Raw genomic sequence first — 24120 nt, 5'->3', positions numbered from 1 at the left:
AGTGACATCTACATTCAACCTACTACACCACATGCTCCAATTCTTAATTCTCTTAACCCTTTCTGTACTCTCACTCCTTGGCTTCACAGCTGCCATATCACCCTGGATGGGGGAGGTTGCTCTGACAACCTGCTTTAAGGTGTGAACGTTTTGGATTTCCACCTTTGCTGTCAACTCCTTCTGCATCCTGAGAACATCTGACTCATGAACCCGCAGACCACAGACTCAACTGAAGGCATGACCTGAAGCAACTAAAGCAGTAGAAAGCAAACTTCAAATAAGGCAAGGTTTTGAGCTCCCATTTACATTACTGATGCTCACAATTTACCTGGAAAAGAAAGTGCCCAAAACAGATTCTAGATCATAGAGAAAATGTTCATCATGGCTGTCAGGGCAAACATCAGTGCGGGGTTGTGTTTGAACTCCAGACAGAAAGGTGATGGAGTAGAAACACCATGATGAGTATGCGAGTGGCAGAGGCGAAGGAAATGTTTAACAGACCTTTTTCAGGTAAATAAAGAGAATCTTTGCTGTTGGACTGTGCTCACAATGGGAAGAAGAAAAAGAAGATAGAAATGTGTGCAATAGAATTCAGCATCCCCCCACTTATTTACCATTAACCATCAATGTTTGAATCAGCTCACTTGGACACTTGAAGAAGGGGTGAATCCCAGCTGCACTGTCAGCAGCATCTGTGTGAAGAACATGACAGCAAAGAGCTTTGCTGAAGGAAAGAAATTTATAGTCCCACCGTCACAATCCCTGTTCTCTCTCTACTCAATCCCTCCAGCTGAGGAACTACCAAGACAGAGAAGCAAGAAGGGCAACAGATTTGAGAAGAAGAACAGAAGACGACTTCTCAAGACTGGCAGGAGCTGCTGAGATGCTCTCACCACCAGAAGAAAACCCAGTGTTTCCTGCAATACTGCCAGCACCACAGGTGAGCAAAATGCTGGGTCTTTGACTTTCAAAACAACCACAGGTAGCTGAAAACACAATAAGTTGTCCCCTCCTGCTGTTCAAGTTCCCCAAACCAACACAAGTTTTACATGAAACTTGAGTTCACTGCACGAACCTTGCCAGAGGAGCTTGACCAAGTCACATAAAGTGAAAGAAAATCCCCAAAGAGACTGTATACTGTGCAGCTTAAACAGAAGCAGCTTTTCAACACTGCTTAAACACTAACATTTGTCTTTGTTCGAATTCAGTATTTTTGCTAATAAAAAACCCAAACAAATCCCATTCCTTTACAGAAGTGAAACACAGGTGTTGATCTTCACTTACATTTAGAGGCCATCTAATTTCAGTGACCCCACACAAAGATCCAATCGCAACAACAACAAACTTACCAGTGCTACTGTCACCTCAGTGATCTGATGATTAAATCTACTTGACTCCCTGTTTGTTAGGGTAAAGAAATAATGTACAAAGGGAGGCAGTGACAGGCTGAACTATAGCAAAACCTGCCTCTTGGCTGCTGCTCACACACCGCTCCGTCTCGCACCAGTGAGGTAGCTGATCGTTCTATTGCTGTGTGCATCGATGTACTGACCCCTCTACAACATGATATGCGAGAGCAGGGTGAAGTCACAGCGTTCGTCTGAACGACAGGCAGCAAATACCTGCTGTCCTTACGCTGGAGAGGAGAGAGGAAGGGTGTAGTCCTCAGGGCTTCACCTGAACCCTTCCCATCACTGTGGACTTCTGGATGCATGCTGAGCACTGCGCTTCATCCACTGGGGCTCCTGGCAAGCAAACGGGTGAAGGAGGGAGACAGACAGGATCGAGGAAGCTCGAAAATGAAAGTTTTAAAATATACAAAATGTAACACACTGGAAAAGTTTAAAAGTTGCACGACAAGAAAGGAAAAGAAAGAAATATATGGGTTGAGAAGACTGGAAGATGGTGGCAGAAGACTCCAGTTTGGGAAAAGGAGTCAGGTCTAGTCAGCACTACTCCCTCTGGTAGCCACTCAGTTCCTCCTCATCCTTGCGGCGACGCTGTGCGAAGAGGGAGCTGAAGGGGTAGAGCTTGGCTTTGGCCTGGAAGCGCTGCCCAGCGATGTCGATTGCGTAGTCGCCGTTGTTGATGAAGTCAGCCGTCACCACCAGCTCTTCTCCTGTCTTCTCGTCAAAGTGATGTACAAAGCCGAGGCAGACATGCCTCTCCAGGGTGTAGCTGTAGGCGCTGCTGGTGGTCTTGCCCACGTAGCGGCCATTGCGGAAAATGGGCTCTCCCCACCAGGGCCAGAGGTCCGTATCTGTGTCGTGGTCCTCAAGAATGAACATGGTAAAGCGCTTGTACACACCGTTCTGCTTCTGTTCCAACAGCGCTTCCTGGCCAATAAACTCCATTCCCTGGGGAGAAAAGGAAACGTCAGCTGATGAAAGGATCATGAACTGTAGCAGTTGCTGAGTTTTAGCAGACAAACTTTCTGACACACGGTGAATTTGCGCTTGCAAATCACGCCTTGTCAAGACAGGCTGCTTCTATAGGCAAGAAGCCCAGCTCAGACAGCAGCTTTTCTGTCACATTAGTTGTTCCAGATACAAAACCATTTGTGAATTTGGCCTTTAAAAAATTCATTCTAATTTTCACTGTAGTGAAAATATGTCACCATTCTAGTTTTTGCCATTTTTCTGGTTCCATAAATCTACCACGTCTTATAAACCAGAGTGAAACTGTAAGAACGTATGAAATATGTGTTCCTAATCACTCCATTCCCTTCTCTGAATTATTTGATACAAGCATTTGTTTTGGCTTGTGCAAAGATGCAAGAAAGAAGACAACGAGCAAGTGACAGAGATGTCATCTGCCACCACAACAAGCAGGATACAAATCTATGCTGTTCTATGTTTTAATAAAAATAGAGAACTTTCCTGTTTTAGTCAAAACAGAGAACACCTGTTCTTGGCACCTGTCCTCATATTTAATTTCATTACATGCCACTTGGTGCACAGGCTGGCTTTTACTTCATCAGACTGGGAAAACAGCTGGGAGAATCACGAACGCTGAGTACGTGTAAGGTACATGGCAGCCTTGCCACACCAAGCACTGCACACATGAGCAACATGAGACACTACACACAACACTGGGAATGCTGCCCAGGAAGGAGGACAGACTATTTTTGATATTTGTAGCACCTTTATGAAGTACAGGAACATAGGTTGTGGTTACATACTGCACACAGCTCCATCAAAAAAGCAATCACAGAATGTTAGGGATTGGAAGGGACCTCATATATCTATCCCATTGGATGGTGGTTTTTCCAGCTCAGTGTTGCTCTCCCATCCACCCCTGCTGCAATGGCAGACCCTAATGCAGGAGTAGATTTCAGTTTCCCACTGTACCTTTTCCAACTTGACCTGGAACTCACGTCCACACTCCATAGGAGTGGTAAAAGCATCCAGATCCTGGCCCCAGAACGCAAAGAACTTCTCGATGCGCAGGCTGCGGAGCGCGTAATAACCGGCGTTCCGAATCCCGTACTTCTGCCCCATGTTCATCACCTCGTTGTAGACGTGAAGGGCGTACTGTAAAGGAAGGGTGAAACGCAGAGCTGTGGACAAACACCAGGAGAGGGCAACAGCATCTGACACGGCACCATGGCCATTACTGTGCCCTGCCTCTGGAGCACAAGACACCTGCCCAACTGGAAGGCAATATGGAGCAGGGAAACTTCCCCTGGTGCCTGCATGGTACAGACCAGACATTTCATCATCCCGAGTCAACTCGGAAAGTGTTTCTGATTATGCATGCAAGCAACTGTTTTAATCAGCTAAGGCTACAGTGTACTCTTACCTCTATGGGGATATAAAGCACGAATCCAGGTTCTCCTGTGTGAGTGATACTCATCACACGGATGCCATTAGCATAGCCCACGCTCATCTCCTGTGGAATCAGAGGGGGTGAAATCATCCAGATTGGAACACAGCACAGAGACCCAGAAGGAGCACAATGCTTAACACAAACTACACTGGCCAGCTCTCTCTCCCCTTCATCACTGAAGCTCACCACGGGCAAATACTTGCGAAGAATTTAAATTTAAAAATGCAAATAGTGGCACCACATTATCCAGACTTCGTAATCACTTCAGGATGCTTGGCACTAAGCCTTGGAACTAGGTCAGGACACAGGCTTGTATTCTAGATACAAGACAGAACTGAGCTCTCTGCTCAGTCTTTTAACGTGACAGGAGACAGTGACTTCTAGAGTCACCGATCCCAGCTGCCCCTCTGACTGACACCTTCATAACTGATTATATACGAAATATACACCAATATATCAAATGGCATCAAGCCTACAGTGAGTGAAATATTGAAAACAAATGCATATTTACCTATATGTTCAGCAAGAACAACCCAAAGAGCTATAGTTAAAGTGAGCCTAGAGAGTACATTACCAACCTAGCTCAGTAACTGCAGTAATTCTATATGTAAATCTAAATTCCCCTCTAACTACCCAAAACATAATTCTTCCCCTCCTTCCACATGCTTTGAAAAACCTAGCAGGGTGAGGAGGAAGGAAGAACAGTCACACACCTTGCAAAACAGAGAGGGAAAGTGTTCTGGAGTCATCGGGGCATATGACAACTCTGACAAGACATCCACAGCACGGGGGCCAATCAGATTGAGAGCTAAAGAGGGGAAGATAAGGGTATTAGGATGAGACTGGACAGGTCTTGCTCCGTGCCTAACTTGTATATATGCATCCTCCAATTTCTAAACTCTTAGTGTTCATTGAACTAATAGGTACATTTACATTTAAGAGCAGAGGACAGAGTAATTCAATTCTCTCTCCTGACAGTCCACAGGAAAGGAATGCTGTCTCCCAGCTCATGGCTTGCTAGAGGGAAGTCTCTGAATCGCTATTTTTATTTAACTGGAAAGGAGACCCAGCCACCACTCTAGACACCTTAAACAATTAACTGGTATGTAGCACAACACACTATTTGTGATTTCAGGCTGTATACAGAGGTCTGTTTTCAGTGATTTCTCACCCGTGTACTTCCAGGTCACATCTTCCAGGGTCAGGTTGCTGTCATCGGGCAAGCGGTTCTTCAGCCAGGCCCAGCAATGGACTTGTTGGTCAGTAGGGGAAATCATGAAGAAACTGGAACAGACACATTGAAACCAACAAACAATGAACGGACAAGCCACAAAACTATTTGGTTCATTCTCTGTCCACGAACTACTGGAGCCATTCAGCAGCTTCCAAGCTACAGGAGACCAAAACAAGCCGGTTTGCAAAAACCACAGCTAAAGTCTCTGGCTCAGTGCCATCACATCCATCACGACAAGAAACCCCAGCCTTCAGCGTTAGCAGCAGTTTGGTGACAAGAAGTGACTAGAAGTGGAAGACAGGCAGTTCTACAGAATGTTCACAGGGTATCTCAAAAGTCACAATCATTTTGCAGAAGGTATTCACAGCTCTTCACCACCAGTGATTCTGTCTGCTCTGACAGTCAGAAGAGTGTTTGGTTCACACAGCAATTTCTTGTTGCAGCAAAAGTCTTTTCACACACAATGGTGGTTATTATTAACAGTTTCCAAAAACAGAACTCCACTTGATATGTGCAAATGAGCTACTTGTTGTGTAAGTCTCTTTCATACAAACTGTGATTTAAAGTACATTATTGACAGAGATAACATCTGCAGCAATGACTAGGCAAGGAGGAAAGCTACTGGTTTCACACAGAGAAGGACAATACTTCTAAGCAATACATGAATGCAGACAGAAGAGGAAGAGAAAGAAAAGCTGTTTCTAATTGAAAGAGCAGCAAAGAATGCTTTCACACCAATACAATGAGAACACACATAGAAAACGGTCCAAAGAAATAAAACCAACATTCAGTCGGGACATGCCCAAGAAGGCTTTTAAAAATTAGAAGGTTTTTTTGTTAAATGCCAAAGAGAGCCCAAACCGTTAAGTCTAAGGATGAGATCCTGTGATCATGGCAGTTTGCACCAGAGAACACAAAAACAAACCATGAGACTGCAGAGCTGAGAATTAGGAGTCCCCATACTGCAATGGAAGTTGAAATAATCAGAAAGTGTTATTTTCAGCATGCAATTCCAATGAGGAAATTGGCCAGAAGCCAGTGAGGAATCATTTGGTTTGCACTTTAAATGATTACCTAAATTAACAAACTCCAATGACTGCTGAAAACAATTTGTCTTTCAATTAAGAAATGAAAAACCTGAAGGTCTAAAATTTTGTAGAAGTCTATGTTCACCTGTAGTCCCAGAAAAAGGCATATTTTCCCAATACTGCTAAATTCAAGAGCTCCCTCTCATCTGACTTACTGAATTAGGAACATAAGCAGAGAACAAGACTTTTCTTTTTTCTTTAAAAATGGGAAAAAAGTTGGTGCCCTCCATTAAGAGGTTCTTAAAGGCTCTAACACCCACAGGGTGACAGATAAAGATGCCGTCTGCAAACTCACCTGCGTTTGCTCAGCCGTGCTATGCTGCAGTCATTCTCATAACCTCCTTTCTCATTAAGCATGCCTGTATGCACAATATGCCCAACTGGCACATCCAGGTCATTTGAGAAGAGATACTGCAGATTCTCCAGGGCCTGGTCTCCTGTGGACTGCAGGAATTGAGAGGGAGAGGAAGTCAGACAAGCTGTCTGAGCAAAACAAATCCACTGGGACACTTTAAGATCACATCAACGTCCTGGCCCAAATTCTTTCAATTTATAATGATAGTGACACTCATGTCTCAAGTGTAATAGATACAATGGTGCCACAGTGCCAGAGGTCAAATTCTATTTATAGACTGAGCTGCTATTTCTATAAACTGGGCCTTCAACAGAAATAAAGCAATCTATGCTGAATATTGTGGTACAACCTGAAGCTGGTCACACAGCTTGACTTCCTCTATCTATCCTCAATAGTACAAACAGAATTTTGCAACAGCAGTCAATAATAAACTAAAGGCCATCTCTACTGGCTGATGCTTTGTCACTTCCTAGGTACTTACACTTATTTCAAACTTGGTAAAAGATGACATGTCAATGACACAAACCGCTTCCTTACAGCACTTGACTTCAGAACCCACAATATCAAACCAGTCTGGTTTGTAAAAGGTTTTGCTCTGTTCCAAATCCAGCAGATCTAATGTAAAAAAGAACCAAAGGGACAATTTATAAACTGGATGAACTAAGATCTCACACAGACCAATAGGGATGCACTAGACAGAGGAAAATATGTTCTCACCTGTCCCAGGTGGGACAAAATACTTGACTCTCTCAAATCCGTGCTTCTCCATCCACCGAGCTCCCTGTGCATCCAGGCGGTCGTACAGTGGTGAAGTACGCAGCTGCCGGCCAGTCTGGAAGTCCCAACGGGGAACCTTCAGATCACACATGAGGGCTGCAATCATCACAAAGATCTGTTATCAGGCAAAGTGATTATCTAAAATTTTCCTCCAGATTACCAATAAACATACTTACTGATATCTGGGTCATCAATGAAATTCTCTCAAAACAGTTCTGACCTTTCTTTTCTGTTTTTGAAAACTGACAAAGCTGTTTTGATCTGTTTGTAGCTATTCAAAATCAGAGTAACAATATTGAAACAGAAGGCTTATATTTATAGATATTTATAGATCTCATATAGATATTTATAGGTCTCATGTCAATACTGTTATGATAACAAAAACTCTCTATTTTCCATGAAGTCACACTGACTGGCATTAATTATTCACATTCCTTCCCTGACAGCGCACAATATCAAGACACTCATCATTTTGACAATACTAATGCTGCGGTAGGCAGCCCACAGCTACAAGGATCATCTAATTTACCTTCTTAAATATTGGCAGTTCAACCTTTTCTAATTATTGAAGCTTTTCCAAATAGCTCCTATACCTTTTCAGCCAATATAGGAGAGGCTGTATTGCCCCAAAGGAGGCCAGGAAGAAGGAAAATGGTTCTCAGAGTGATGACAGAGGAGCGACAGGGTAGCAAAGAGCAAACAGAGAAATCTTGACCAGCCTGGCCAGCACAGAACGCAGAGAGCACACTTACGCATTACTTCCATCACACGGTGCCGGAGGAAAGTGCGACTGCTCTGAAGGGTACCAAAACGTTTCAAATCCAGAGACCAGACATTTTCTGATGGATACCCATCTACCATCCACTCTGCCAGGTACCTGACAGAAGAAATAAAGAACGACTGAGATATCTGCCAATGTCCTAAAGCACAGAGTCTAGCTTGGAAGTCAGAAACAATGCAATCTGGACATGAGATATTTCTTGCAGTAGGGAGAGAGAAGACAACTAACACGGTATTCTAAATACTAGCAGAATCTGGAAGGTTTCCCTTTGTAAAACCCATCCACTAGATTTCCAAATTATTAATTTCCCGTTAGGATGGAACATACAAGGCAGCAGGAAGTTAAGGACAGGTGGTAAATGGAACCAGAGCCTGGAAAGGTAGCCTGGCTGATACTGTGTCAAGCCCTTAGGCTACGCTACAAAAGGAGGTGCCGAGTACCTTTATGTTGGAGTTAGGAGGCTGACGGCTTTGTCATTTTTCAGTACCTGGTGTAGGCTCAGCCACAAACCATCAGTGACAGCATTCATTTCAGTACGAGGTGCCAGCCAAGTTATGTTTAGCTACACTTCTAGCAGTGAAGGAGGAAGGCATGATCCAGAGCTAAAGGACAAAGGCAGCTCAGACCAAAGCAGAGCAGAAGGATTTGTTCACAGTCAGTAAACAGAAAAACAAAGGGATTTGAGACTGATCATTAAAAGTTACGTTAGCAAGCTAAGCTGCTTGAGGGTGTACCAACAAAGAGACAAACAGTGCTTTTACCTTCAGAAATTATTTTGATTCTTAGAGAACCTCACTGCAAAGATTTGCTATGTTTTACACGACAAAGAAAAAATTCACAAGTTGCTTCACTGGTGAGTTAAATTATTAGATAATGGACAGAAACCAGTGGAGACAGATGCAGACACTAACACCTGCCATGAAAAACAAGCAGCTTGTTAAGAAGGCTGTATGGCAGAAGGGATGCTGTGCTGCCAAAACCAAATGGCAATCGGAGGGAGTACTGACCATTCTGCAAGCAACTTTGCTGCTAGGGTCACATTTATATGCCTGTCAAAGTATCTGCATTAACATAGGAACTGGATTTTACTGGGAAATGGTTCCATCCCTAGCTCACTGGCAGAGGACAGTCTTCAACAGTACTGAAAGCACTGGCATTGCAGATTTGGTGCTGCTTCTCCATCGGATGCACCCTCAGAGAAATTAGCTGCTGTGTCAACTTGAGTGATTTAAGGACTTCAATCAAATAATATAAAGAGGAGCATGAAGCACAGAGGATGAGGGAATATATGCTTTGCTAAGATTTTATCTCTTCCTGGTAGATTTAAAAAAGAAAAAAAAATTGGGCTGGTTAGCTCTAAGGAACCTTATGTGAACCCCAGCAGGCTGCTGATCACTGAGATGTGATGCCTGTGGGGAGGTGTGCAGGACAGGAGAGGAGTCCAGCACAGATTTGGAATACACACAGGAGAACATAATCAGAACATGGCAACTGCTCCTCTCCTTCACTCAAGTTGGAAACAGAAGAGGAATCTTTGTCAGGGAGGAGGTGACAAATATTGAATAGAACATTCTGCACAGAAGGATCACCTGAGCAGTCTCTTTTCTTAGTTAAAACCTTACTTACACGCATAACAGTGATAAACCACTTACTTGCCTGCTCCCCCACCATATGAGATACCAGCTGAGTTCATGCCAGCCAGAACGAAGTAGCCCCGCACGGTGGGCGACTCTCCCATGATGCATCGCATATCTGGTGTGAAGGACTCCGGGCAATTCACTAACTGCATGATCTGCAGAGCCTCCAAATCCGGCATCCTGCGCAGAAGGGCACTGAGAAGTGGCTCTAGGACCCAAGACAAAGACAAAAAGACACAGCCTTCAGTCTCGACACATTTCAGCTACTTCACCTTCAAAGTGGACAGCAAGACAGAGGCTTGCTGGTACCTGAACAGATGGAAACTGCTTCCATGTTTCAGTACAGTCATAGGATAAACTACTTGAAGGGGATCACACAGCATACCAGGAAAGGGCCCAGGATTCTTTTCGACAGTGCAAGAGCACGTTCAGTTTTGTTAGGGAAAACAATAGGAATAGATGTCAAACAGATACTGTCAAGGAATAAGAAAAGGCAAATCTATACGGCACTTGTCCCACGCATTCTGCCAGCCTCCACTTAACAGGTTTTTAGGAAATCCTCCGAGCTCATGCTATGTTTTCCCTCTTTAGTAACTCCTAAATCCATCTCTCTCGAAGTACTTGACCAGTATTCCCCAAACTCATGAGAATATTCAACAGACACTGACATGGAGTTCCACATATTTAGTATTTGTTGTATGAGGAATTACCTCCTTTCATTTTGAAATTCACACTCAATTAACTTTTTTTGATGCCTCTCAGTTGGCATAATAGAGGAGACAGTGAACAGGAGATCCCCATCTATCCTGTCCATCTCATTTAAGATTTCACAGACCTCTATTTCCCTTCTGTCATCTCTTTTTTTCCCAGCCCACTCAGTCATTTCTTGTTCCTTGCTTGGAAACTGTTCCAAGCTTTCATCAGCTTCTTGCTGCTCTTTCACCAGGTCTTCTCCATTCATGCAATACTCTCTGGTTATAGGGAGCCTAGAACAACTAGTATCTGTAAAACCAAGGATTTAGTGTTGCATAATGATTGTGTTTACTGTTCCTTTCCTAATAATTCCTAACTTGTCTTTTGCTTCGACTGCTACAGAGCTTCACAGAACTAATACAACCCCAACGTCAGTTCAAAGCCCATCATCTTGTATGGTGAAAGTAAGACCAGCATGTTTCACTTGTGTCACTTCACATTTATCCTCATTGAATTTCCTTGCCACTTCATTGCCCAGTCACGCTGGAAAGGTCCTTTGGCAATTATTCAGCGTCTGATATTTGAGAGCGTTAATAAAGGGATAAGCCATCTACTCTTTTTTCTTGTCCAGAAGTTACCTTGCAGAGTACTCCAGACAAAAGTCTTAAAGATTCAGCAATAATAACACTCCTCAGATTAACAGGCAAGGCGTAAAATAATCAGATTGCACATTACCTAAAATGTTATAAGCAGAACCAGTCTTTCTGACCTGCCTTTTTTCCCTCTCTCACATGCACTAGAACTCCAGAGTGAGAGCCTGTAGTTACAGATATTTTTTGATAAGAAGAGGGATCAGTGTTAGATTTGTTATCATGTCCAGCCCAACATTTAAGCAACTGAACAGGTTATTTTAAAATCAAAGAGTGTTTCAATGAAAGAGATCAAAGCACTAATGCAAGAGCTCAAACCACAGGAACCACAGCCCTAAAAAAGGATCAAATATTGGCTGAGTAAGCTCTGACTCTGCTCAACTGTTTGGCATGTTTGAACTGATAAAAGGGCAATGCTGGAACATAACATGCTGCTGCTTCCAACACATGGGCAATTTATGGGTGCCAGCAAGCAGTGACTTTTCATTTCAGCAGTAGAAGTGGGTGCAGAGCTCATGCAACTCATTAGTGAAGCTAATATCTTCAAGCAAGTCTGTAGGCATCTACAGATCTAAAAACATTTAGCATATGCCAGCACAAAACTGCACCCCATCCTGGTTCCACTCCCTGGAGTTTAAATTTTGATGGTACCAGCACACTATTCCATAGAAATGAAAGTAAAATTAATCAATTTATCCTGAGGAGTAGCTAGAAGAACATACTACCATTGCAGCAAGAAATCAGTGAAAATCCATCCATGCCTGAAGTTACATAGAGAGGCATGTGCATTCACAAGGGATGCAAAGAGCTCTGACACAAGGGAAAACTGGATCCCTGGAAAAAAAGGGGGATTCGAAGATGAGAGGGCACACACAAACGAGGCATAAAAGAGGAAAAAAAAAAAAGAAAAATATTCATAAACTATGCAGGGTTCTTTCCTGCAGAAATAGCGCTCCCTGTAAAAGTACATACAGAATATAAAACTAGAATCTAATAAAATGGAAAGAGAAGAGAAAGACAGAACATCTGGAATATAATAAACCACCACTGTCGATGGTGGGATGAACTCTGGGAAGCAACAGTCACCGAGAGAAATGCACTTGGCAGTCACTGCTGAAGAGCTGCAGAAACAAAATACCTCAGCTACATGGCAGGTCAACAGTGTTGATCTGCAGCGTCACGAGAGGAGCAGCATGTGGCACTGACAGTCAAAAATCAAATGAAGTAGAAGAACAGAGTAGGAAAGTTTATATAGCGCCTCACTGCACTAAAGGAAATTAATATACAGTGATGGTTAGCAAGTGCTTTTAAACACTACACAGATATCAAAGTAGTCCTTGGTAAAGGTGTTTATGCAAATTACTGACAAACGAAGAGATGAATGAATTAGACAGAATGTTCACCTCTCCCACACCTTTCAGGTAAAGGTAGACACATGCTCACAGGTCAACAACAGCCTGTGTTGTTGCTAACTCCACCTTCTGCAGGAAGCCACATGTTTTATTGCTGTGGACATCTTTCCTCCCTAACATACCAAAATGATCCCAGTCTTCTTGAAGGTTCTGAATCTCCAGTTGGTTCCGTCCCTCTGTGAAGAGAGGTTTGGGGTTTTTCTCAAAGCCCCCGGAGAGGATGCCACCTTGCCAGTTGCGGATGTAGATTCTGCCATCTGGGTCTACAACAGCTGCAGAGGAAAGAGAAGAGGTGGGAAGGGAATTGAGAGAATGGAGAGCTATCTATTGTCCCACGTACACCAATGATGGGGTCTGGTGACAGGCTGGGCCAAGCTAGCGGCCCCCTGACATGAGAAGGGACAGTGTCAGTCCCACAGTCCCACACTTCACACCATTCTGGTTCTTACATGACGCCTTGGTGAGCCAGTTTAGATTACTGAACCAGCACCATCTCCCACCACAACCATGCATGTTAACTTTTGGGTAGCGTAGTAAACTGAATAGAATCTGAAGAGCATCCAAGCCAGCAGGACAGTGTCACCAAGAGTGGGAGGACACAAGAGGAGTCAGATCTCTTGGGGCACTGATAAGCTTATATTATATTGGCTTAGTTCCACTGGAACTGCACTCAAGACCAGACCTTCCACCAAGAGCTGTCCTGCTCTCCCCTTCTTTCTCTTCCTATATTAGGAACAGTTAATTTTAAGGGGGATGCATCACTGATCCAGTGTGCTGCAGGCCACCAGCACAAAGCAGGCAGGTAGCACTGGGGGGAGGACAAGCAGTCAGGTCTGGATTGCTTCTCCCAGGGGTAGTGTCAACTTGCAGCATTTCTGATACTGCACCTGACATGTTCCATTGCAATTTTCCCGTGTACAGAAAAGCTGTAAATATATATATTTATATATACGAAAAAACTTAGTCAAGTAAAAGTGAAGCACTCATGGTCTCTGGTTAGAGCTGAATTCCCTGGAGAGTATATACATTATTTATTAGAAGCAAAAAGTCTTTCTAAAGACTGAGACTAAATAAGCAAAGCTTTCTACTTCCCAACTACAGTTTTCAAACAGAAGAGCTTTTCTTTAAGGGATCCAAAAGCCAGAACATGAGGGGGAGGAGCAATTACCTCAAGTGCTTTGGTTGCCCCTACAGCTCATAGACATGTAAATGCCATTGTAAAGCCTTAGCTTCAGTTGGAGGAAAGGAATAGATGGGCCATTTGGGGACAGCAGCCTGTAAGGAAAACACAGTGCCAAGGCTAGCACCCTCTCCAGCCCAAAAATGTAACAATCCAAGTCTCAGACACACCTACCAGTCAAGACAGAATCATGGTCATTCTCCTGCTAAGATGACTGACTCTGAAAATCAATTTCTGCAGCAAAAGCTTCCCCAAGAGTAAGGCAAGAGATTCTACCACTGAAATATGATATTCAAAGCAATTCAGCTAGAATGTACTTCACAATCTCAAGTGAGCTGAGAACTGATAGCCCTTAGGTGGCCTTTATGTTGTAAACTATGCGTCACCTTGGCAAGGCAGATATAATTCACTAAGAAAAGCGAGGTAGAGCTGAAGAATCCTTACTTGGTAAGTTGCTTGCCAGAGGTTCCTTCAAAGGATGTGTCAGGAGGTAGAAGTGTTCACAGGCATGGAGTGGGATATGGACTGGTTCCTTCCCAGAGTGGCCCAACTCATAGGCCCACTGAAATAAAAAAGTGCATGTTAAAATGCAAAAAGAAAACTAACGCCAATTTTAAAAAGGCAGGACAAAAGCACAGGTCCCCTCTGGGGTTTGCTTTCAAAAAAGGCCGAATAAGATTCTGTTTAGTCCCCTAAAACTTAAACAGACACACATTTTTTCCTCTTGGCTTAGAATTTGAATAATTTAGGACAAAGACTGCTCTTCTGTTCCTCATAAAAGATCTAGAAAAGTGAGGCCGTGGTTCAAGACTAAGAAGTATCAGTTTACAAGACAAAAGCAAATTAAGATCCATGCACAAAAGTCAACACTAGGCTCAGCCTCTAGAAGCAGAATAATCAGGATTTTGGTCCCCATACTGCTAAAGCCAAACATGAACAAAACAACCAGCTGCAAGCTGAGAAACAATTGTCAGATGTATTTTCAAACTGGAGAAGACACAACACTAAGAGAAAAACAACAGAAAAGGGGCCTTTCAGTGTGCGTATGAGAGAAGGAAAGAAGGGTAGAGAGAGACAAACTCTCACTAAAAGCCAAAGCAAAATTCTTCCTGTCAGAAGGCTGTGCCCCCAGGACAGAGACCATGGGCAGAGCTGTACCAACAAGCTGCAGGGTGCTCCTCAGCAGGTTAACATGCAGCCTTTGGTGCCAAGCACACAGCCAGCACTGCTTTCTTCCTTCACAACATGCTGGTCTAAGCACCTGAATAACACGACTTTGATCTACTCTAGTAAACCAAAGAAAACCACACACTGTGAAAAGAAAAAAAGAAAAGGAAAAAGAATACAACCCTCAGGGAAGGGCTTGTGTTCTTAACCAAAGAAAAAAAACAAAAGAAAAAATTTAGTAATTTAACCTGGCCAGCGCAGTTGACGAAGTACTGACATTTAATCTGTCCTCTGTCAGTCTCGACTCCAGTCACACGACCCTTCTGGATTGTGACATGACTGACACTTGTCCGTTCATGAATCTGGACACCTGAAGAGAACACAAGAAAGTCAGTATACCCACAAGCCTTCTTTCTGATGTGTCAGGCTGCTAACCTTAAACCTTTCAACTCCACCTAAATGCTTGTTTTCTCTTTAAGACAAAATTTCCATTCTTAACCCAGCAATTCTTAAGAGAAACCCTCTTATTTGTAAAATATCTTGCATACAATTTGTACATAATTTTAGGGCTGAGACTATGAAGAGTTACAGTACTTTCTTCCATGTGACAATCTGGGTGATAAATACACCCCAGTATAAACAACATGAGAAAAAAAAAGTCTCAGCTATGGATTTCTTTCCATTACAATTTATTTATGTAACAAAGTCTGTAGTTTCACACAGCAAGACCAGTTCTTTTATAGGAAATCAGTCATTTTGTGAAAAAAAAAACCCAATTAACAGTATGCAAAAAAAGCTGGACTAAAAGAAATAAGACAGGTATCTTCCTAAGTAGCTTTTTCTAATCTGATGGACTTGCATCCTTAATGAGTTTCACCTCTGTTATCGTATCTAACCTTTCTCCCACTTTTAGATCACTCCAAATTTGTCCAAGTGCTGGGCAAACATCACTTACTACACTTCCAAATCCATTTCCAAAGCATATGTGCCTAACGAAATATTCTATAAGGATTCAGTCACACCTTTGCATTTGTAGATAATTAAAACTCTTTTGCTGTGTAATTTTGAGTCAGGTCCCATGAAGGATTGCTTTTATGACAGAAGAGTGTGTGCTTATTCAGAGAAACACATAACCAGTAAGAACTGGTGCTTGATCTATCTCAGGAGATCTGTAAAGATTCAGTATGTTCAAAAAGAGGACAGCCTTGCTCTTGGGAAAAAAAATAGATTTTTAAAGAATCTGAAACTTATAGATAAAACCAAGTTTTGGTCTTTAGTCCTCAGAATACCAAAAGCGAAACAAAACATAATTGTCTTTTGTGGAAAGAAGAGAACTATCATGCAGGAGAGCACTCTATAGATAAAGAAACCTCATACCATTCCGTGAGGCAGCGGTTGCCAGAGCCAGACTCACATTGGCAGACGACACGAGTGCATCTTCTGGTACATACATGGCCCCCACAAGGTCATGGATGTTGATCAGTGGGTGGAGCTGTGCCACTTGCTTTGGGGTGATAATTTCACAAGGTATCCCCATTACACTGCCACAGAACATAAGAAATATCAGTCTTGCAGGAGAGCTGGTGCAAACTTAAGATCAGTTATATTTCCTGCTTATACGTACTTCAGTGACGAAGCGATGCGTTTCAGAGAGATTAGTCGATCCTGAGTCTGCGCCAGGGAAATAGAGCCTGCCTTCATGTACCCTATGACAGTGACCAAAGTCAAATCAGATTTGGACAGGATCTTCAATTCCTTTTAATCTCAGACACATTGCTTTAATATTATTGCTGTTGCTTCCACTACTCAGGAGCCTGGAAATCCCAGGTCCTCAAATAACTTTTATCAGCTAGTAATTAAAAACTGCATTAGTCAACTTTTCAAAAAGCAATTTAATTTTGACTTGTGTTCTAACTCCATTACATTTTCTTGTGTTTACAAAAAAAAAAAAAAATACCCCCCCCCAAAAAAAAATCCCACAAACCAACTAAACAAAAACAAGCAAAAAACCCCACAAACAAACCAACCACAACTTCACACATGGTACCTATTACAAGAGGCTACTGGCAAAAAAAGTGATCTAATAACTACTCAAAATAATAAACCAACCAAACGCAGACATTTTGTGACTCTACCACCTGCAACTGATGAATACTAATCTTAATTACAGGCAGATATTAACCTCTGTTGAGCCTGACAAATATCATAAGTCTTTGTCAGCAGAAAACTTTCAGTGATCAAGTTCTTCCTCTCAGGTACATGTCTGAGCATTTTGGAGGCAGATGGAGAATTTCAACACAATGTTTTCTTGCTATTTCCAGGGTAGAACTAGAGTAAAACACCTTGCTTTGCCAAAGCTTTAGTGCTTCTGTTAACCTTCTCTTGAAAAGTGAATTGGTACAGAAAATGGCCCATTTGCTTCAGTCACTGCAATATACTTTCTCGTGCCCTTGTGAAAATTCATCTACGTTTGAGCGAGTTACAAACATAATAACTGTCAGAGTTCTCAGGCAGTCTGCCTTTGGTTTGCCCACCTCATACCCTTCTTTTCATTCTTCTGATCGCATTAGTAACATCCCTTTGAGTCTGATTCAGTCCAAATGTACCCTTTTTGAACAGGAACCACCAATTCTTAAGACTGTAGAATCACATTTGTGTTTCAGTGTCAGTGATTTGATTTTGTTTCCCAAAGACCACTCAATGTTTGCACTTTCAATACCTGTGCTTACTCCCGTCTCTTGTTCCAGCTGCTGGTAGAGCTTGTTTGAATAGTCTGCCATCTTCAGCTCTACGGACAGGTGCCTGGCTGTGCTCACGATGCCGGCAGAGAAGCGAGTGGTACCAGCGGCCAATCTGCAGGAGAAGTTGCAAAGGTCTCATTGGGCTGGCAGGCAGAGAGGTGAGCACCCCTCAGCACATGCTGCCAGCACGAAACAGACAGCAACCTCTCCTCCAAACACACTGGGCCAAAAGGTGTAAGGTGGATGATGCAGGGATAACGCAACCTCTAGAATGCTTTTTCCTTTAGCTCGGTTTTGAAAACACATTGTATTTCAAAATCACTTCTCTTTAACTAGTCCTAAATAGTGAAATTTTTCAAAAGAAAGCACTTAGAAAGAATCAGGCAGGTTGACTTAAGCATAATTTTTTTTGGTTTTCTCCAAATCAGGATTTCCCTCAAATGAAAATTAACTTCAATTTGAGTCTTGCAACTTTGCAGTTTACAGTAAGAAGTCCCTCTTACTGTGCAGTAACTGCCATAGATAGGTACACATATTTATTGTCCCTTTTTAAACTGTCCTTAAACCACTGTCCCCCTAGCTATTTGGTGAAAGGTTGCTGTACAGATAGAAACCTATCAAAATCTCTCTGCAGTGTCGAGAGGCGAAGACAATTCAGTTTTAAGCATCTCTCTCACAAACTGCTTCCACGATACTTCTAAGTCACCTTTCCTGCTGCTAAAGCAATCCTGCATTTTCCCATTTGCCTACACAAGCCTTGGAGCAGACTGCTCTTGGTCTCATGTGTCCATATTCTCCTGACAGTTCAACCTAGGAATCAGGGGAGTCAGGTGGTTTTTTTTGCTACATCCCTACTCAATTCCAATGGGAACAGCAGAAGCAGGGTCTCACCATGCCGTGCTTCATGTAAGATGTCTCTGCTAATGATGTGTTCTTCATTTTCATTGAGCACACACACAGACTGACTTTCTAGCACACCTAACTCAACCAAGATCTCTAACGGGGTATTCATACTACACTCCAGGCTAGTAACAATTAGCCTTGCAGCTAATTTCACTCAGAAAGACAATGCTCACTAGGCCTCGGATGAGACAACACAATTTCCTCTCTTTGAAACTGTGAAGAACTTGCTATTACCTGCTTCCTAGCCACACAAAGTCAATGAGGCAGGCTGTTCTTGAAGGCAGCAGCAGGTAGGAAGTTCTAAGGCTAGACAGTAAATATTATCAGTCCAAAAACTATTTGAATGCTAGAGCTGCTGCGAGAAACATGTCATCAAACCCCCTGAGTCTTCAGCATTGTCTCGTGACCAAGTTGCTTAATGACAACACCATGAGTCCACCTCTGAAACAGAAATCTAAACAACAGGTAAGGGCCGGACATCAACTTTCAACAGGATCTATGTGCTCTGCCACAGCCTGCGGACCCATCTCCCCCAGGAGCACAGACACTGGTATTCAGCCAAACCATAATGGCCTTTGTCTTTTACAGACAGGCGCTAAATCCTGCAACAGACAAACTAGATAATCCGAGCCTTTAACCAGCTTACAGGGTGATTTAGCGATGTCTGCTTATAACCTCCTCATCTCCCACAATCTCTTTTGAGCTTTGCTAGTGGTGTAATGCTTCATATACGTATCACATCCTACTTCTAGAGACAGTCAACAGGGACTGAATGATTTACAGCAATTTTCAGTTGTCTTAAACTGGCCCACCTTTGCTAGCTGCATTGTGTTTTATGTGATTGCACAAATAATTACGGATATCTCCAGAAGCAACTGTGGTCCACGGAAAACCTACAGCAGGGCCCAGCTCACCTGACAAGAACTGCAGCCTGTACAGGACCCACACCAGGGCCCAGCAGTGACCACACACCCACCGCTTATCCCCTGTACCTCCTGACCTCAGAGTGCAGGAGTGAAGCTAAGCATGGCAAAGGAAAGGCACTGTTTTAACATTTGTTGGTTTTGTTTCTCACTACCTGAATCTATTTTAACTATCAAGAAACAAAGTACTTCTTTAATTATTTAAAATTAATTCTCCCTAAGGCAAGCCTATTTTGCCCACGGCAGTAGCTGCTAAACAATCTTCATGTCTTTATTTTGATCCACGAGCTTCTTCAGTCTATTCTCTCCCTGTCTTGCTGAGGAAGGAAAGCGAGTGGCTGTGTGGGAACTGGGCCCTTAACCAAGGCTAACCCACCGCAATCACACAGGGGACACCCTTCACCTTGCAGGTCTGCCCTGCGCTGTGAAGAAGTAGTAAGTGGTATTACTACTGTTCCAAGTAAGCCTATTCCATGGCTCCAATATGAGGTGAGAAGACAGAAACAACTCATTACAGCAGACAGTATTATGCAAAGAAGTCCTGTTTCTTTGTTTTTGTTATCAGAAATCCTTACCTGCCCTGCTCAAGTAAGACTACATCCTTCCAACCCATCTTGGAAAGGTGATAAGCCACAGAGGTGCCCATGATTCCACCGCCGCAGATGACAACCTGCGCCTCTGCTGGCAAGGGAACCGGAGCAGGTTCTGCTGTACTTGAGGTACTGCGCCGTGAGCAGGTCATTCTTCTCCATTTTGGGTGAGTCGCCTGCCACCGTACATCTGACAGTAATCGCAGGAACATCCTGGCAGCTGTCTGTCAGTTTTCTGAAAGCACCACCTAGACGTGTTCAGATGTTAACTCAGTACCACTCCTTCTAGGAAGGAAAATATGAGAATCACATTACTACTTATCTTATTATATACAAGGTTGGCAGCAACAAACATCATGTGGTGTGTTGGGTACAAGTGGGCATGGGAAAGCTGAAGAGTAAACAAATAGGAAAACAGTGATTCCATCCTGAAACAACAGTCTTTCTATTAAGATTTAAACTTAGATCATATAATTAATGGGTACAAAGCATTACATCTTCATCTTTGATGGCGGCTTAACTTGACAATGAGCAAAGAACCTGAGGAAAGCTGTAAAAGAACAGTGAGAATGCTCTCAGGCCAACAGGTAGATCAGAGAAAGCCAGCAGCTTCTGACATCATTCATAAAGGCTAATACAGGATAAGCAAGCTTGATATTAATGTTGTCAGGCCTCTACCTGACGAAGGAAACAAAGCCTGTGGTCAGAGTAACAAGGAACAAGAGACATACGCTCTGAACGTGTTGATTTTACCACAGGACGTTAACCCGGGGCCTCTGACCGCGGTGACACCGCACAGCAGCTCAGCCCAGGGACCCATTTCACACCAGCCTGCGCTGGGCACGTTATCGCTGCAGGTTTGCGGGTTCTCTTGCCCGCAGCCCGGCACCCCCGCACCGAGCGGGGGACACAGCGCCGGATGCGCCGCGTGTGAGGGCGGGGAGCGGCTCAGCCCCGCGGGCACCCCCCGAGGCGGGGGAATCGCCGTCCGGGCCTGCTTGGCTCTGCCGGAGTCCCCGATCCGGGGAGCGGGGTAGGCCCCTGGCCGAGCGCTGCAGGGCCGCCGGGAGGGGAGATGAGGGCACGGGGCGGTGCAGGCAGGCGGCCCCGGTGCGGGGGGAACGGGCCGGGGCCGCGGGGACAGCGGGGCCGCGCCGGCTCACCTGGAGCAGGAGGAGGCCTGACTGACCTTCCGCGCTTTACGGCCGGCAGCGGCAGCGCGACACCCGCCCCCCACCTTGCGCGCTGCGTCACCCGGCCGCCGGCCAATCCCCCACGGCGGGGGCGTGGCCGCGTGTAATCCCGCCCCTCGCCCCGCCCCCCAGGGGGAGGCGCGCGACCAGCCCTAAGAAATAAACTACAACAAGTAAAAACCTGCAGACTCTTTTTATTAAATTCTCCCATTTCATCTGTACAGAAAGAAAAAAAAATGCACATTATGTTCAGAATCTCAGTAACATCTCAAAATTACACAGCATGGACATGTAAAAAAAACCAAACCAATCAAACCAAAACGAGGAGCAGCCAGGATTTATACACAGAAAGGGAAAACAATTTACAAAAAAAAGTCTCCTTAATGTCACATTTAAAAATAATAATAATAATAATTAAAAAAAAAGAGACTAAGTTCAAACAGCTTCTGCTGTACAACAGGAACCCGCCGGATGTTTGTACACTGGGGGGCTGCGGTGCCATCCTGGGGAATGGCGGGTGTGCTGGGGAACCCCCCCAAAAATCCCAGCTCTGGGTTCCCTGCTACGTTTCCCAGCCCAACACCAACATCAGTCACAGCCTCTGATCACCCCCACGCGGCACAAGTGTCTGCGGGTGACAGTCCCACCTCTCCCAGCTCAGCACTTCCAAGGTCAGAGCTACACAACAGCTGCTCAGTAAATACTGGGGGTCGGTGGGGTTTCGGGGTGCAGCAATCCACCCAGGAACGGATCTCTTGCTTTTGGTCAACTATGGAATGAAACTTGGGTGTTGCAAAGGAGAAAATGGCAATCTGCCTCTGGCCAGTGAGCGGCAATATGTAATTACTCCTCCCTGTCCCACACAGGCAGCATTTCAGAAGTCGATAATGGTGCAAAATTCCACCAGTACCGGCCAAACAGCTGCACCACTTGAATTTTCTCATGTACACGGGTAATTTGGGTCCCCTCTAACCACGACTCAGCGGTGGAAGAGAGTTGGCTTCCACTGGTTTGGCCTCCGAGCAGGGAGACGGCGCAAAGATCAGTACCTGGGAGCTGCCTTGAAGGTTTTGAACCCCATAATTAAGGATGTACTTTAATACAAACTGACACTGCAGCTGTTTGAGTCCACAGAGCTGTATCTCAAAAAGGGACAGAAGTGCTGGGTGAAATGTTCCGGTTTCATACCACACTCATGCACACACACACACAACTCAAAACTACCTTTTTTAAGCAAAACTGATAACGTAAAAAGTACTACAATCTTCTTCCAACTAAATAATAAAAGTTGTGTTTTAACAGAAGTCACCATCCAACTTGAACACAATTCCTCCACAACATTACAGGATCCAGGTGATCCCTCTCTGCCTTATCACATTTCTTCCCTCTGTGCCCACCCACAGTTTTCTGTTCTTATAGACATTCACCCCTCTCCATTATTTTTCACACAATATGCTCACTGCAGATTCTTTCCGAACAAGACAGATTCTATTTGCACAGATTTTTAACTGTCTGATTATGGATGAAATGCTTCAATTTTGTTACAGAATTATCTGAACTTCACCAGGGCTTCTCCAACCTTTTGCAGTGACACAGACACATGGGTACTCAGCTCGCTGGACAGTACCTGAAATGCCAGGAATTTTGCTCCTACCCAGATGAGTTACTCCAGCAACCTTAACGGCAGAGACGAGGCAGGAGAATCCCAAGCTGAAACTCAGCAAAAGGACTTGATTAGACCCACTAGGTAAACAATAAATAAGCTTATTGAGGTCAACAAGAATGAACACTAACAGACTAGCAGGAGTGAAGTCACGCGGTGCACGTCATACACAGTCCCTCTTACTCATATCATCTAACACGTACCATCGTTTAGGAAACAACTCGTTAACCCTTACAGCAGCAGGATCACTGTGCCAAGAATATGCTCCTCAAGAGAACGTTTTGTGATGACAAGGAAGAAAAAAAAAACCCCAAACACCTCCCAAATTGCCTTCTGTGGAAGGCAGCCTTCTCTAGCAAGAGGGAAAGGTCACGAAGAGGAAGGAGTACCCCAGGTTTTGCCACACCAACACGCTTCTCTTGGCTGATGGCAGCTATTCCTAGTACTCTCGATTAGATGAAAGTAGTTAAAAAGGTTTCCTGGAGTCCAAAGCAGCAGAAGTGTTTCTTACAACCATTTCTTCCTTTCCTTGCAATGGAAAATGGTTACCTGCAGGCCAGGGGTTGTGTTTGCAACAGCATAAGCAGGTTATTTTTGGACAAGTACTTGTGTGGGCTTTCTGCGCTTTTTCTGCACTAAGTATTTGTGAAAAGGAGGAGGATGTCTCAAGACTGGCAGATTTCTAATTAAGAAAAAGGCAAATTTGGCCATTAGCAGTGGCAGGAGGCCTCATTTTAAATTGAGAACGTCACACTCAATTATAAAACATCCTGAACTCTTTAACAGTGTAATACCTTTAACAGGTGGGTTTGTGCCATTACAGTGACAACATCCAAGGGAATCATGTAGAAATGAATTTAGTATCCTGTTTTTGCTTCAGACAGCTTCCAGACACATACCTATAACATCATCCCAGAGCATGTGTGCACTGAAATGGAATTCTGAGGTGAGTGTGCCGACAGAGTCAGAAACACCATAGACCAGACTGCTAATGCAGCGCTCCAGGCACCCTTATCTTAACCTCCTCCAAATTTAAAAGCAAAAAAACCACAAAGTCTTGTATCTGAAAGCAAAGAAAGTCATCTTCAGAGCTCAACAGGGTTTACATTCAGGACTATGGCTACAAACCTACAATATTCACTGCAGTATCTTTTGGAATTTAGTGGAAGATGCTATTTCTAGACAATAAACCATCTAATTAGGCTTTCAAGCTAATCAGGCTACAAAATGCCTTTTCAAAAAGTCACAACAGTTTAAAAAACCCTTCTAATAGCAATTTAATTATGCCCGATAGACATTTTGAGA

At 43.8% G+C, this 24120-nt stretch overlaps 1 protein-coding gene across 2 annotated transcripts; it reads right to left on the bottom strand.

Annotated features, from left to right (window-relative positions):
* Nucleotides 1–1143: 1143 nt before the first annotated feature.
* Nucleotides 1144–21162, bottom strand: PDPR (pyruvate dehydrogenase phosphatase regulatory subunit). Of its 2 annotated transcripts, XM_080352126.1 has the most exons (18): nt 21123–21162; nt 19945–20244; nt 17522–17655; nt 16427–16508; nt 16180–16343; nt 15051–15172; nt 14080–14197; nt 12578–12727; nt 9716–9908; nt 8035–8159; nt 7223–7378; nt 6987–7120; nt 6446–6594; nt 5000–5112; nt 4542–4636; nt 3802–3891; nt 3351–3533; nt 1144–2357 (listed from the first exon to the last, which is right to left on the bottom strand). In XM_080352126.1, the coding sequence occupies exons 2-18, from the start codon at nt 20169–20171 to the stop codon at nt 1953–1955; spliced, it is 2640 nt and encodes an 879-aa protein (XP_080208252.1). In that variant the 5' UTR covers nt 20172–20244; nt 21123–21162; the 3' UTR covers nt 1144–1952. The 2 variants fall into 2 exon arrangements, with proteins under 2 accessions (XP_080208252.1, XP_080208251.1); XM_080352125.1 differs by lacking the exons at nt 9716–9908; nt 12578–12727; nt 14080–14197; ... (4 more) ...; nt 19945–20244; nt 21123–21162 and adding an exon at nt 8504–8595.
* Between the last annotated feature and the right edge of the window lie 2958 nt (nt 21163–24120).

The sequence above is a fragment of the Nesoenas mayeri genome, assembly GCF_963082525.1.
Source record: "Nesoenas mayeri genome assembly, chromosome: 12".
Classification (NCBI taxonomy): Eukaryota; Metazoa; Chordata; class Aves; order Columbiformes; family Columbidae; genus Nesoenas; species Nesoenas mayeri.
The sequence above is the reverse complement of the archived record's forward strand: the minus strand, read 5'-3'. Positions and strand labels throughout refer to the sequence as shown.